The 16,435-nt window shown below is 29.5% G+C and overlaps 2 protein-coding genes across 2 annotated transcripts; one reads left to right on the top strand and one right to left on the bottom strand.

The window, feature by feature from the left end:
- The first annotated feature begins 3,979 nt into the window (after positions 1-3,979).
- Positions 3,980-7,382, top strand: LOC106439058 (QWRF motif-containing protein 2). The gene is made up of 6 exons (XM_013880403.3): positions 3,980-5,390; positions 5,747-5,866; positions 6,322-6,438; positions 6,522-6,611; positions 6,766-6,873; positions 6,969-7,382. The coding sequence occupies exons 1-6, from the start codon at positions 4,224-4,226 to the stop codon at positions 7,035-7,037; spliced, it is 1,671 nt and encodes a 556-aa protein (XP_013735857.2). The 5' UTR covers positions 3,980-4,223; the 3' UTR covers positions 7,038-7,382.
- A 975-nt stretch (positions 7,383-8,357) lies between these two features.
- Positions 8,358-10,460, bottom strand: LOC125576983 (UDP-glycosyltransferase 79B5-like). Its single transcript, XM_048737556.1, has one exon. The coding sequence runs from the start codon at positions 9,805-9,807 to the stop codon at positions 8,452-8,454; it is 1,356 nt and encodes a 451-aa protein (XP_048593513.1). The 5' UTR covers positions 9,808-10,460; the 3' UTR covers positions 8,358-8,451.
- Positions 10,461-16,435: the final 5,975 nt, after the last annotated feature.

Genomic DNA, 16,435 nt, shown 5'->3' with positions numbered 1-16,435 from the left:
CTTTCACTACCCCTTTAGGTTGGTTTTGCATTTGACTGAAAGTGGGGTACACTTTTATATTTGACTTGAATATTTGAGTTGGTTTTAGCAAATGTCCCCCGAAACAATCAAGGGAAATTGCCACAAATAGCACATTCATAGTACCACTTTTCATGTTTACAATAACCACTTTTACCCTCACTTTTAATGAAGGATAAAAGACAATTATACCCTTAGGGTTAACTAATCTAGACTTAGGGTTTAGAGTTGAGGGGTGGGTAGGGTTTTTGGAATGTGAAATTTAAGATTCTAATAAATATATATATAATACTTAAAAAATATATAAAAATTTTAAAAAATAGTTCCAAACATAATTTTCGTTTTTCAAAAAGAAATTTGAAAAAAATAAAAAAAATTCGAAAAAAGATTCAAAAAAAAATTATAAAAAAAATTCGAATTTGAAAAAGTATAATTCGAAAACATAAAAAAAATTTACCTTTTTCATTTTTTTATATTTTTTTATATTTTATATTTTTTATCTTTTTTTTTATTTTTTTTTATTTTTTTATTTTTATTTTTTTATTTTTTTATTTAAATAATGATTTATTATATATATAATAACAAATGCATAAGAGTCTTTTGCCACTTAATGAAGAAATGTATTTTTAAAAATATCTCTTTAGTGGTTGTAAAAATGAAAAGTGGTACCATGAAAGTGGTAAACATGTAATTTCCCCAACAATCAAGAGTAAACGTAAAAGCTCATATCTTAGGAAAAAAGGTATAAAATAGCATATGAATTTTTCTTTAAAAAAATATGGGAAAATTGGGAAAATACATTTATATGAGATTTAATTTGAAAACTACACAATTCTTTATTTATTTTGAGAACTACACTTTTGTACATGTAAATTGACTCAATTATCCAATCTGTATATTTAAAATTATTGTTATATAATTTTGTCATAACTGTTATTTAAATAGTTAAACTAAAAATTTCACAAGAATGATATTTTTATTTATTTTCTTTTCAGAAAATACTACTAAATCTAAATAATATCTTTTTTAAGTATATCTTTATTTTTTCTGAAAAAAATTATATATTAAAACAAAAGTCACAATCTTGATTCATGTGTAATCTTTTAAAAAATGGACTTAATAGACATATTCATAGAAAGTCATGTTACATTTAATCTTTAATTTTATCATTTAAATTTTGGGCATACCAGAAATATTTATTGGGCTATCAATAATTAGATTTAAACGATATGTGATCCATTAGAGTTTAGATAATATAAATTAAATAGATATAATTTAATGTTTTAATATTATACCTCCATATGTTAAATATTTAAATATTTGTCTATGTTAACTTTTAAAATTATAAAGATTTGTTTTTAAATAACAAAATTTATATTATCAAACAATAATTAATTTTTATTGCCTTAAACCAATGAAAACAAATTTTAAACTATATAGTTTATTTTAAAAATTAAACAAAAATTAAATGTTTAATTATTTACTCGATAAATTTCGATAATATAAATCTATGAAACGAAAAGTTTAATTTTTTTAAAAAATTCTAAATTTGTGAAATATTACAATATCTTTGAATATAACAATAAAATAATATTTTACTAATCTTTATATATATAGTTACAATTTTAATAATGAAATAATAATGCGAAAATAATAATCTGAAAATATATATATAGAAAAAGATACAAATACATGTGAAAGTTTGAAACAATCTATTCAATGAAAAAATATACCGTAAATTTATTATGTTTTAAAAATTGATAGACACATATATATTATAATATATATCAATTTAGAATTGAAAACAAAATATTTATATAAAAATAAATGAAAACGAAAACCCGCGCGGTTGTGTCTTGAGTAATAGTTAAGTGTCTATGAACGCCACAAGAACATTGTGACAACATTCTATCTAAAAAATGATTATATAAAAATACTATTAACTTCTTTGGAGTCTTGAGTTTTTGTTTTATTAACTTTGTAGACATCAGTTTCTTAGTCGTGAGTTTTTTTGCATTACAAACTAAAGTTAGGTATGACAAAAAATTTTTTTTATAAATTATTGATCTAATATATAATGCTAGAAAAGTTATGATTATTTCAAAACATAAACAATTTTGATTTTTTAAGTTTTATATTGAATTAGGGTAAAACTGTGTTTTCACATATGAGAAAGTGTAATTATCAAAAAGAAAAAAATAAGGTATATTTTTCAAATTTCAAATCACAAACAGGGTATTTTTCAAATTCTCCCTATATATATATATATATATAATATTCTTTGATTACAAATGCATTATTGACATGATTAACTGTTTTCAATAAATTTGAGTCAATAGTAATTCTTTTTTTTGTCAAAGGAATTAATAGTAATTCAATAAATTTATTTATTATAGAAATTACTAGTATCAAAGCATAGAAAACTTCAAAAATGATATTTGCAATTATTTTTTTAAAACAGAAAAGTTTACGTGTTGGTTCTGTTAGCTAGATTAATTTGTGGGTTAATATATGGAAACTATAAGTATAAGAAGAATATCAATTCAATTAAGTCTTTCTCAAAAAAGTAAATCAATTTAAGCACATGCAAATGTTCAATCAACTTTATAAAAAGCTTAAAGATAAACCAATTTTTCCTAAAATGTTTTTCTGATGATAATTATTCTCAAGAATGATAATATAAGATTTCATGGTGGCCAAATATATGTATCAGAGGAGAGACAGTATCATTTTGGTTATTTATGTGAATTCGTGTAAACATTATAGTTAAATACCATGTTATATAAATCAGCCACGATAGCTGGAAGATCTATAATCTACACTAGGGGTGGGCACTTTACCCAATATCCGAAGTGGCACCCGAACCCGATCCGAAAAACCCGAACCGAAATCTGAACCGAAGTAGCAAAATACCCGAACGGGTATTGAATTAGGAAAGATTGGATACCCGAACCCGAATAGATAATATCCGAACCCGAATGGATATCCGAAGATAACCGAACATATGTATAATTAACCTTATATTTCTAGTTTACATCTCTTATTTTATATAAAATATTTATATTAATACTACACATACTTTAAGTTCATATGATATACATGCAATTACGGAAAAAATAATTTGGTACTCACTTAAAAAGGATGTCAAGTTTTTTTATTTCAAAAATTAACAAAAAGTTACATCCAAAATTTTAAAACAATAACTAAATTAATGCATTTTTAGTTTTAAAATGTTATGTCCAAATCTATTAACTATTTAATCTATTAAAAATAAAAAAAAAGTTAAGTAAAATTTATATTCTTAAATACAAGAAATTTAAAAAATGAAAAATTTAATTTTTTTTCAAAATCTAAATATCCGAACCCGATCCGAAATAACCGAAACCGAACTAAAAATACCCGAACCCGACCCGAAGTATAGAAATACCCGAACGGGTCCTACACCTATATACCGAAATACCCAAAAATCTGAAATACCCGATCCGAACCCGAACGGGTACCCGAACGCCCACCCCTAATCTACACAATAAAAAAAAAGAATTTGACAAACCACAATTTTAAAATTTAAATTATGCTAATTAGCTAATGGCTGCACTTACCATAATAGATCACAAATTCGCCAAGACTGAAAATTTAACGGACTAAAACTTTGAATTAACTGATAATGAAAACTGCATTTATTCAGGTAACTACGAATTAGCAAAATCGCAAGAAAAAAAACTACCTTATTTTTCTTGTAATTTTAAATAATAATGCGAAAATCATGGTTTAGGGAGATATTATTATACTGTAGAAAGGTCAGAAACTAAACTAACATCTGACAAATCATAACAAACAAAAAAATTAGGAATAAACATGCCAAACTCTAAAGTTGATGTAAACCTCTGAAAAAAAGCCAAAATAATAATAATAATTTAAAGAGCTCATAAAAACCCAAAACAAAAAAAAAAGATTTTGAGGAAACCTCTACCCCAAATCCACAAACCCCCACTTGCATTTTCTCCCCCATCTCCCATCACTCTCTCTCTCTCTCTCGTCTTCCTCTTGCAACAAGAACTGCAAAAATTCCTTCTTAAATCCCAGAATTTTCAAAAACCAATCTCTAAAAGTTTCGGTTTTGATGAGTTTGAGTGGGAAAAAGAGTCAAATCTCTTGAACGCAATGTGAGGATCAACGAATAAGAAGAAGAAGAAGAAGACCAAACAATGGTAGCTGGAGTAATCTCCAGCACTGACCCAAGAAACGCACCTCGAGATCGGCCCAACAATGTCGGAAGCGGACAAAGAAGACCAACAAGAGGCAAACAGGTCCCCTCTCGCTACTTATCTCCTTCCCCTTCTCACTCCCTCTCCTCCTCCACAACAACAACCTCATCCTCTTCCTCTTCTTCCTCCTCCGCCTTTCTCAAGACAGCTAAACGACACCCATCTCCCTTACTCCCTCGCCCTACAAACTCCGCTTCTAATCCCATCAAAACGCCGTCGTTTCTACCTAAACGCTCGCAATCGGCGGACCGTCGCCGACCCTCGGCAGCTCCGGCCGAAATGTCGGTGGCGACGAAGATGCTCATCACTTCCACTCGGAGCTTGTCTGTTTCCTTCCAAGGCGAAGCCTTTTCGCTTCCCGTTAGCAAAAAGAAGGAGCCTGCTTCTCCGCCGGTTTCTCACCGGAGATCGACGCCGGTGCGAGATCAGAGGGAGAACTCGAAGCCGGTGGACCAGCATCGCTGGCCCGGAGCTTCCCGGAGAGGAAAGTCCGAACCTTTGGGGCCGAATCCGCTCTTTGGTGAGAGTCCTAGGGTTTCTATTAATGGAAGGTTGAGTTTAAATATGGAAAGTGGAAGAAGAAGAAGAAAACCAAACAATGGTTTATTAACCTCTAGTGACGTCACTGCTTCTGATACTGATAGTGTTTCTTCTGGTAGCACTAACGGCGAAACCTCCAAGTCAAGGAGCTTGGCTTCTTCTGCTAGGTTCTGGCAAGAGACTAATACCCGGTTAAGGCGGTTGCAGGATCCCGGTTCGCCTAGTGTGTCATCTCCTCGTGGTATGGCTTCTTCTCCTGTAAGAGGTGGTGCTGCTGCTGCTATTCGCTCTGCTTCACCGAGTAAGCTTTGGGCTACTACTACTACTACGACTTCATCTCCAGCTAGGGCTCTTTCGAGTCCTTGTCGAGTGTCTGATCAGATGAATAACCGCAAGGACACGCCTTCGATTCTTAGCTTCTCTGCTGATATTAGGAGAGGGAAGATTGGGGGAGATCGTGTTGTGGATGCACATTTGCTGAGGCTTCTGTATAACCGTTACTTGCAGTGGAGGTTTGTTAATGCGAGGGCAGACTCTGCTTTAATGGTGCAGAGATTGAACGCAGAGGTATGGCTTATGAGATTTCCTTTTATTGGATTGTAGATGCTTTTAGCCACCTGCTGCAGATTTAGAAAAGGGTATTGCTTAGGATCTAGGTGAGATGGGTGCAAGATTTATTAGCATTTGTGGAAGCATATCGTTAAGTCTCATTCTAGGTGCCAACACCATGACTAGGTGGAGTTTAAGCATGAATGTGTTAATCTTACAGAACTAGAATAGTGGAAGAGTAGCCTGCATAGGAAGTATAGTTAGTTGAAATCTTTCAAGAAGATGGTTGTAAGTGTAAACTGAAAGACATTGTTTCTTGGGGGTTTATGGTATAACATAGAATGTGATAACACTTCTTGTTTTCTCTTTGCCAGAAAAACCTGTGGAATGCATGGGTATCAATCTCTGAACTGCACCACAGCGTTACATTAAAGCGAATCAAATTACTTTTGCTAAGGCAGAAACTGAAACTGGCTTCTATTCTGAGGGGGCAGGTAAGAATGTGAACCTCTTTCTATTAAGATTTGTCTTGATTAAGATTTGTTTCTTTCAATTTTTTGGGAAAGAAGACAGATTATTCTGTGGAATTTAGCTTAGTGATTCATTCTTGCTATAGAGAGAAAAGAAAGTTTTGGATATAACTTAATTTAGTGCAGAATGGTAATTGTACTGTAACAGGTTTAGCAAATGAATCTGGACTCTAGCTAAATTGTTTGTATGGTAGGTAAAATTGTTAGATCTACCACTAGAAGTTGGTATACTTACTTGCTTAGATTCATTTCACAACAACATTCTGAATCTTTGACAAGGAAACATAAGATTTTATTTATTTTGAAACTGAAGCACTAGAATCCCCCTTGGGTGGTGCAATAGAAAATAAAGAATAATAGTATGGATGTTGTTTTTGATATTAGTAAATAATAACTCGCTTGTGTATTTGTTATTGTAGATGGGATATCTAGAAGAATGGTCTCTTCTAGACAAAGATCATTCAAGTTCTTTGTCTGGAGCAACCCAAGCCTTGAAAGCCAGCACGCTTCGTCTACCTATTGTTGGAAAAACGGTGGTGAGTTACCTATGTGACATAATAATATACTAATAGCCCTGACATGATTGTTTTGGCTTTTAACTTTTAAAACATTGGGTTAGGTTGATATCAAAGACCTTAAGCATGCTGTTAGTTCAGCTGTTGATGTAATGCAAGCTATGTCATCTTCCATATTCTCGCTTACTTTGAAGGTAAAATGCTCTTTGTCTCTCTATCTCAGCGATTAACTTAAAAACTGTCTTTTGAAAGCTAAAAACACATGTCTTCAGTCTGAAATGTAATTTGTCTTGGGACAACCCTTGTGTGTTTATGGATTAAGCTCATTTGTGTTATTATTATGGTTAGGTTGATGAAATGAATTCTGTAATGGTGGAAACGGTGAATGTAACTGCAAAGGAAAAGGTTTTGCTTGAAAGATGTCAAGGTTTCTTATCAAGAGTAGCAGCAATGCAGGTAAACAAATTTTCTTCTTGTTTTTTTGTCAGGTTTAGATTTATCTGCAATGTCTATATTCTGACATTGATTTGGGGTAAACACAAAACAAACAGGTTACAGACTGTAGCGTGAAGACGCACATAATACAACTAAGACCAATCACAAGCAGCTTGACTTCATGACCCTAGAAAAACTGATCTTCCTCAAGAGAATATATTTGTTCATTTTGACTACAACAACAACAATTCTCACCAAGAACAAATTTGCTAACACGGGGCCTTTTTCTTCCTCGTATCTCGACCTTATCGTTTTCAAGCCAAGATTAAGGATGAGGTTCGCGGGTTTATTGTCGCCATCTCTCTCTCTCTTTCCCCTTGCTCTCTCTCTTGCTTCTCGTAGTTTTTTGTTTTTCTTATGTAAGTTTGCAGGTAATTCCTCTAAAGTAAGTAAGCTTAGTTTTGTATACAAAAGTTTTCTTCTTGTGTACATATAACAGATGTAGTAATGTAATGAATCACTGATTTTGTTATAGACTTGTTGCCGTTTCTATAATGTTAAGCGGTCTTGTCTTTCTAGTTTATGTGCCTCAACGCCTTGTTTGTTGATTAACCTTGAAGTCCACTGTTTTAGATCCTGATCTTTTTATAAGATGGTACCATAATTTATACCAAGCATCCCTACATTTTGAATATTTGTATAAAGGTACATTATCTTTCTATAATTTATACGGTGTTTTGCCGGTTACTTTGTATGACATTTTGTTCAGGATATATGATTTTTTCCGATCAACAACTCCACTAGATTCGAGTGAATATGGAGCAATAGTTTGGTAGATTAATTTTATGTTCTTTATAGAATGCATTAAATGGATCATCATACTCACATCTTTTATCGCTTCTAACTCTATCTTTATAGTTGTTCTAAGTTGATTTTCAACATCGAGTTTTAATTTTTTGAATTTATCTGGTTTCATCTTTATTACGTAATAAATATACATAACAATATTTTGTGCAGTCTTCTATAAAAGTCATAAAGTACATTTTCTCACAGTTTGTATGTATTTTAAATCACATAAATCAAATCTAAACGTTCATTTATTCTTTCGACATGAAGTGATAAAGTTTTTGTGAGTTTAGCATGTATGCATACTTCACATTGTTCTTTACTTGTTTTGCATTTTGGATTAGATTTAAATTCACTAAGTTTGTATCAATTTGTAGTTCGCATGACCTAATTTTTAGTTACATATATTAAAAGACTTAACCAAATAAAAAATTAGCTTTGATTGAAAGTATTTAATCGTCACTGATATAAACATTTATATAAGTTTATAAACTCAATTTCACCCTTTAAATACTAAACACTAATTAATAGTCACTAAACTCTAAATTCAAATGTTATGATATTTTAATTGAAAGTATCTTTGGTATCCAAAGTAAGTCTCTATATATAAAGTTTGTTAATTTCTATATTTGCTTCAAACTAATTAATAAAGGGAAAAATTATTCGAAAATCATATTAAGAATGTAAAACACCATTAAAACATTTATTTCAATACATAAGAAACGTTACATTAGAATATAAAAAGTATTCAATTCAAGACGATTTTGTGTTGTTGACTTCAGCCTCCAATGCTTCAACAAACTTATCAGCATAACCACTCAACAATCCAGGACTAACCAAAGTCTCTTTCAGTTTCATATGATTCCTCTTCACTAAATTCCCAGTCTCACTATCTTTATCCATCACGGATTTAACTGCATCTCTCAAGCTCTCTTTGGAAAACCATCCTGAATCTTCTCTATGAACTTTCACAGAAACTTCTAGTTCCTCACTCAATAATTTTGTGGTGAGAACTTGATCACCTAACTGAGGAATAAACACAATTTGACAATCACTAACCAGAGATTCCCACATTGAACCGGATCCACAATGGTTCACGAAGCAACCTACTGACTGATGAGACAATATCAAAGGTTGTTCCACCCATCCTCCCCAAACGATTCCACGCCCTTTAACCCGTTCTTCAAACCCTTCTGGTAAAGCTTCTTGAACTGTTGAAGAGCCTCTTGGCAGCTTAACTGCTACCAGAAATGGTAAACCAGTTAGCTCCATCCCTAAACAGAGTTCTTGAAATTGATCTTTCTCTAAAATGGTTTGGCTGCCCAACGCACAAAACACTACCGAGCCCGGTTCAAACCGGTTTAACCACTGATTCCACTGATCTTCTAATGGTTTAACACTCTTTTCTTGCGGCTCAGGGAACATTGGACCGGTCAAAAGAACTTTTCTCTGACATTCTCTCTCGATGAAACTGCAATATTTACCCTCGATTTCCGCGCATGTTCTTATGGAAGCTACGTCAGAGTTCTTAAGCCCTGTAATGATCCGACTAAAGAAACGTTTGTGGGAGTTCGTGAAGATAGAATAGAGGTTGGCGTCGTGCCCACGAAAAGCCACTTTCGAAGAAGGATAACCAGGCTGTTGAGGAAACCCTAATTCAACACCAGGTGCAAGAGCAACAGCTACACAAGCTGCGGATACAATCTGGTAACTCACACTCTTGACTCCAAACTCTTTGGCCATTTCTGGAACCCAAGGAACTAAATCAAAGAATATTAGGTCTGGTTTCAAAACACGAACCTTTGCTTCGATTTGATCGCGTAATAGATCCATGGCATCGGATATGAGTTTCCCAGTTGTGTTTGGTGGGAGATCTGCGGTTGTCTCTGCGCCAACAGGGAGACCTTCAACAGGAGGAAGAGTAAGAGGATGGAAGCAAATGCTCTCTGGGTGCAGGTTAAGGGATTCAAGCTGTTTCTGAGCTTTCTTGGGAAGCAAGAAGGTTATGCTATGACCTTTCTCAGCTAGTTTGTTGGCTAGATGAAGATATGGGATCATATGACCAAAAGCAAAACATGGGTACATAAAAGCATGAAACTTGGACCCCATTTTCTCAAGAGAGCGGAAAAGAAGAAATTTGTGAGTCTTTTTCCCAAATTATATAGAAGAAAAGTCGCTTCTTTTGATTTTAGATGCTCCTCCTCTTCTCTGTTTATCTCTCTATATATCTATTAACTTACCTCAGTTTTAAAGGATGTGTAGTTTTTATTTGATATTTAGTCCGGTTAGGTGGTGCTAATTGGTGATTTGCATGTGTCATGTGTTAAATGTCAGGTGAATCCAGGTGAATCACGTGAGGAAGGAAAGATAGTTGGTGAAGTATGTGAGAGAGAGAGAGAGAGGGAACATGATGCTTTAGATGTTCTAGGAACCGAGATGCTCTTCCTGTGCTCAGTTTATTTATCTATATATATCTAACAGTAATTAGCTTAACATGATTTGTTTTAGGTGAGGTGTCATTATATTATTAATTGAGATTAGTTAGGTTAGGTAGTGGTAATTGCTGGATTGCATCTGCATGTTCCTTTTGTTAATTAAGGAATATGTCTTTGTCCATATTTTGCTTAGTTGGTTTTTTTTTTTGTCTTTTGCTGATAGTGTGAAGTTCCCAAGCTATACCATATCACTGAACTAGCAACAGCAAATCATGGAAACCAAATCATGAGTCAAGTTTTGGAAGCGAACTTGGGAAGAAACTTGGCAAGGAAGACACAAGGTCTATATTCTCGACGGACTTGATATATTATGAGAACCATTTGCACCACTTTTAGTCAAGTACTACTGTTATTAATTAGGATTGAAATGTGATCAATATTGTGATATATTTTTTCATTGTTCACAAATCTATACTATACTAAAAGGGGGATATAAGCCATGGAGAGGGTGTCCACATAGGATAGAAAAATCAACCAATCAGAGAACCCGAAATTGCCATGTCATCTCATTTATTTTTCGTAAAAAATAAAAAAACAATGCGAAGGTGAGAATCGAACCCGGGTTAGTATGATATATATATAGGACAGTTACCACTAAGCCATTGAAACTTTCTTGGATACATATACAAGAACCACTAAGTATATAATCACAAACTCTTATGTACATTTACAATAATATGAATTCAACTTTCAAGACTCCGATAGTTTGTTTTGTAAAAAAAAAATAAGTAAGTGACTAAGCTAATATATTCTTAGAAAGTGTGAGAACGTTGACAAATATGAAAAAGCATAGATTTTTGTTTTCGTGACAAAGTTAAGAATTTTGTAAAAGTAAGTTTAACATATAAATTTCCGTGACAAATATGAAAAAGCATAGATTTTTGTAAAATTTTGACAAAACAACTCATAACATACTTCTCTAATGTCTTAATAAAATATTATTTAAGGGTGCAATAATTAAATATATTAATTCAATAAATTTTGTAATTTATAGACAAAACAATAACACAACAAATTTTGAAACATTTGTTTAACCTATCGATTTTTTTTCATGAGAATCCAACTAAACAAGATAAAAATAATAATTAGATTTACAAATATTTAATTACCATTTTATTCAATTTTGATTAATTTCAAATTATCATAATGTATCTTTTTGAATTTACAAATATGAAAAAGCATAGATTTTTGTACAATTTGACAAAACAACTCAAAACATATTTTTCTAATGTCTTAATAAAATATTATTTAAGGATGCAATAATTAAATATATTAATTCAATAAATTTTATAATTTATAGACAAAACAATACCACAACAAATTTTGAAACATTTGTTTAACCAATCGATTTTTTTTTCATGAGAATCCAACTAAACAATTAGATTTACAAATATTTAATTACCATTTTATTCAATTTTGATTCATTTTAAATTGTAATAATGTATCTTTTTGAAGTTACAAAAAAATAATGTTCTTTCTTTATTACACTAGCATTATATATAGATTCTATATACACAAAATAAATATAATATAACAACATAAGCTTGCTTTCCCCGATTCATATGAAACTTTTTAAGTTATCCACCAAAGCAAATTAATTAAATCAATGAAATTGTTAAAATACAGTAAATTAATATATAATTTTATTTTAAATAAAATTATTTAAAAAGTGTATTTTCGTTAAAACAAAATAATAAATAAGTAAAACTGATTTGATGGTAATTTTTATGATATATATATATATATATATATATATATATATATATATATATATATATATCAATTCTGTGAAAGAAATAGAAGCTTAATATGGAAAAAATCTTAAATACAAAAACCTCTAAAAATTAACAAAAAATCTAATAAATTAAACTATGATATCACTTAAAAGCTTCTTAGACCATATTAATAAAATATTTAAGCGAGAATTAGAAAAAATTTGATTTTTTTTTCCAGCAAAAAGTTTATTATTAATTAGCATCAGTTATTTCAAGATGTTTAAGAAATGGCGGACAAAAAAATAGGATGGACATTAATGATATATGAACTATGAATAGTACTTTGTGAAGCAGACTTAGATAACATATCTGCACATCTATTTTCAGTCATTTTTGATGCCTAAATTTAATTTCTTCAGAGTAGTTATTCCACAAATAGATCGTATGAGATATTGTTTTGATATGTAGATTTGTTTTTTCAATGTTAAGAAGATTGACAACTGTAAAAATGTCTCCTTCGTATATGATATGTCTATAACCGAGTCTCCAACATGAGACAAATTTGTTTAAAAAGTAAATAATTTTATTTTTCTTATATTATATAATCAATATATATTATTTACTGATAATAAAAATATAGTTATTCATCTATCACAAATATCTATGCAAATATGTGAATCAAGTACAACAATCAAACAACATAATGATTTCCACAAAGAAAATTTAAAAAATATATTTATGTTATGTAGTCATATTTTATATTTTTTAAATAATGTAATACAATATTATACATTATTTTTTTTAGAATTGAGAAATACATATATCAGTTAGACAAATTAAGCGATAATTAGACAAATTTGATTTTTATTTTGTGAGCAAAAAGTATATTATTAATTAGCATTACTTATTTCAAGATGTTTAAGAAATGATGGACAAAAAAATAGGATGGACATAAATGATATATGAACTATAAATAGTTTTTTGTAAAGCTGACTTAGATAACACATATGCACATCCATTTCCAGTCCTTTTTGATGCATAAATTCAATTTCTTCAGAGCAGTTATTCCACAAAGAGATCGTATGAGATATTGTTTTGATATTCAGATTTGTTTCTTGATTGTTAAGAAGATTGATAAGTGTAAAAATGTTTCATTCGAATATGATATGTCTATAACCGAGTCCCCAACATTAGACAAGTTTGTTAAAAAGTAAATAATTCAATTTTTCTTATATTATATAATAAATATATATTATTTACTGATAATAAAAATATAGTTATTCATCTATCACAAATATCTATGTAAATATGTGAATTAAGTACAACAATCAAACAACATAATGATTTCCACAAAGAAAATATAAAAAATATATTTATGTTATGTAGTCTTGTTTTCTATTCTTTAAATAATATAATACAATATTATACATTATTTTTTAGAATTGAGAAATACATATAATATCTTATCCGCGTGTAGCGCGGTTAAAAAATCTAGTATTTTTAAAACACATTAAATTTGCATGTAAATATATTATCTTCTATGATTATAAATTTTAAATAAAGTTAAACTGTAGTAATTCAATAAAAGTTATAATTTATTATCATTAAATAACATAAAATTTATAGAAAACACACAAAATTTTATCTTTTTGAAACACTATTTTTCTCCAAAACATTATCTTTGGGCATGGGAGGTATATTTTTTGGAAATTGTTGGGTTAGGTAGTCATAATTAGTGGATTGAATGTGTATCATGTGCAAATGTCATCGATCATTGTGATACAGATCTTGTAAGATATCCGATCAAGAAATATGCTACCCCTACGTATTATTTGAGAACTATTGCAACATTTTTTTGTAGCCACGTGTCATCATTAGAATGATTCTTAGAATCCTTAGAGAAATAAGTTGGTCCATCTAAATATATAATAAGCTTTTTATTAAGCCACAATAAATACATTATTAATGTGCTTCATTATTTCCATAAATAAGATTACGGAATTGTCTAATGTGGCTAAAGTATATATGACAATTGATAATTTTGAATAATAAAGATTTGATAAAAATAAGTGTGTATTATAATTATATTTGTTTAATTTTAAGCTACTAAAATAAATTAAACAATCATAGTAAACATATAATAAAATTTAAAAAAATTATTTATATATTATATTTTGAATTTTTAAAAATGAGTATAAATTACTAAAACTGTTAAAAGTTTCACATTCAAATTTTGTAATTTATGATTTAAAAATTTTGTTATGACATGATACAAATAATTAAAAAATAATATAAGTTGAAAGTTTTATTTAATAAGTATAAAAAATAAAAGATATATAAATATATATATATCATTTTAAATTAAACTATATGCCATATAAAAATACATAAATATCTTAATTTTGAAATTTTCTTTGAACATTTTTTTGATAAAAAATTTGAAAAATATATTGATGACTTAATTTTTAAAAATATTATAAATTACTTAAAAAATTAATCCCACAGTGAAAATTTTGTTATCACTAATTTAGACTTTTTGCTATAACAGATACAAATGATAAAAAAATATGAGCAAAAAACATCATCTAATAAATATTAATATTAAAATATACCATATATATGTTACTATCATTTAAATTTAATTATATATCACATCAAATAGAAAAAAATATTTATTCGATTTATAAAATTTATTTATATGTTCGCACCAATTTAATTATATAAGTAGTAGATAATGACTTTTTGATTATTCAATATATATTTATTATTTCATAATATGTTATAAACATATAATGTATAAAATAATTTATATATATAATGTTCATCCCGCGTAAGACGCGGGTCTTAACCTAGTATGTGAATATTATCTTTACATAATAACTCTTTTTTTGCTTGAGAAACTATATAATATAATAATATTCATTTTGTATTAGGTTTTGTGCATGTGCTTGAATTAATACGTAAAACAACTTTAACCAACAAAAAAAAATTATATGGAGAACTTTTATCAGGCAGATAATGAAGGTGACTGGAGTCCGTTGTAATGCAAAAAAGTACTTTGATTGTTAAACATTATGGAACAAGATCATTTTGATATCAATGTATTGGCAACATCCAACCAAATTTCGGTCAGGACTTCATCATTGATTTTTTTTTTGTAGTTGTATTCGTTCCAATGGGTTAAACTTAAATTATTTTACAAAAACTTGTTTTGAATTTATTGATGCGATGTATCAAATCTAACTTTTATGTTATTAGGGGGAGGCCGGTTAGATTATAACAAGTGAATTTAACTTTAATTTATAATATCTATAACCATAAAAGTTATTTATCATGTTTTATCTAGGTTTGAAAGTTAAAATAAAAAAGGTTGTAGAAACCTTATTTTCTAAAGCTTTATTTTGAAAAATGATAGATTAAAAATATTGGTGTATAAACATTAAAAAGTCGTACCGACAAAATTCTAAAGTAAAATTTTTACAACTACGCCCCAACAAATCATCCGATTGTCTTTGATAGATAATATTAAATAAAATAATTATTAGACAAAAAAAAAGAGAGAAAAATCCCATCCAAATCAAACACGAAAGAAAAAGAAATGAATATGGTACCAGGCGTTTCTGATTTTTTCTGCCGTTTTTCACTAGTTATTCGATGTGGATGGTGAAATACATGGGCCTAAATTATGGCCCATTACGAGATATTTAACGGCCCAGTTAAGCTCTTTGTACAAGAAAAGTTAGGAAGCCACATTCAACCGAGACTAGATTTTGACCCGCGTTTTGAAAGCGCGGGATTAACCTTCTTGCATATGAGTCATGAAACTTTTATCTTTTTACATGTTAGATATACCAAATTTAAAATAGTTAGAACAAAAGAGTCATAGTATTCTCTTATCATATTGTATAAGAGTATATAAGTAGACATAAAATATTTGTATTCTCATTTTTTCTTGAACTGATTCTTACTTACATTCTCATTTGCAAAGATGATTTACATAGTTTCGTCTGACAATAAAATCTGACAATAAAATGTATTAGATTTCATATGTATATATTGTAAGGTCATAAACCCATTTACGGCAGATCTAACTTTAGCTATGTTATAGGAAGATATATTGTTCTGAAATTGGTATAAACACGAAACCGAACTTTCGTAGGAGTTGCAACTTAAGTGAGATATTGTAGCTTGTCTATGGTAAAGTCTTGCACAGATGACAGATGTAAACTGAATATTTTCGTAATGATATTTCCTTAAATAATATAGATTTTTGATTGCAAAACTTTAATGCATTAATGTTGAAATAGGTTTAGGAAATAAATGATGCGTACAATTAGGAAACAATTGCTGCAATATGGTTGGGCTATAATTTATGTTCGTTTTGAATTTTGAAAACATTGGGATTTTTTTTTTGTCACTAAAAACAGTGGAATAAAAACTTCTTTTTGATTGGTCGAATTAATGGAGTCACAAATTATTATTATTTTTTTAAAAGAAAATAACTAATGGCAGAGAGTTGTAAATACC

The sequence above is a fragment of the Brassica napus genome, chromosome A8 (genome assembly GCF_020379485.1).
Source record: "Brassica napus cultivar Da-Ae chromosome A8, Da-Ae, whole genome shotgun sequence".
NCBI classification, from domain to species: Eukaryota; Viridiplantae; Streptophyta; class Magnoliopsida; order Brassicales; family Brassicaceae; genus Brassica; species Brassica napus.
Note: the sequence above shows the minus strand (reverse complement) of the source record. Positions and strands in the feature narration are given on the sequence as shown.

What these genes read in the sequence shown, in the direction of transcription:
- LOC106439058 (XM_013880403.3), top strand. Translation starts at nt 4,224, where the DNA reads ATGGTAGCTGGAGTAATCTCCAGCACTGACCCAAGAAACGCACCTCGA. An exon ending in TATTCTCGCTTACTTTGAAG is followed by an intron (nt 6,612 to 6,765) that starts GTAAAATGCTCT and finishes TATTATGGTTAG; the next exon opens with GTTGATGAAATGAATTCTGT. An exon ending in CAAGAGTAGCAGCAATGCAG is followed by an intron (nt 6,874 to 6,968) that starts GTAAACAAATTT and finishes CAAAACAAACAG; the next exon opens with GTTACAGACTGTAGCGTGAA.
- LOC125576983 (XM_048737556.1), bottom strand. Translation starts at nt 9,807, where the DNA reads ATGGGGTCCAAGTTTCATGCTTTTATGTACCCATGTTTTGCTTTTGGT.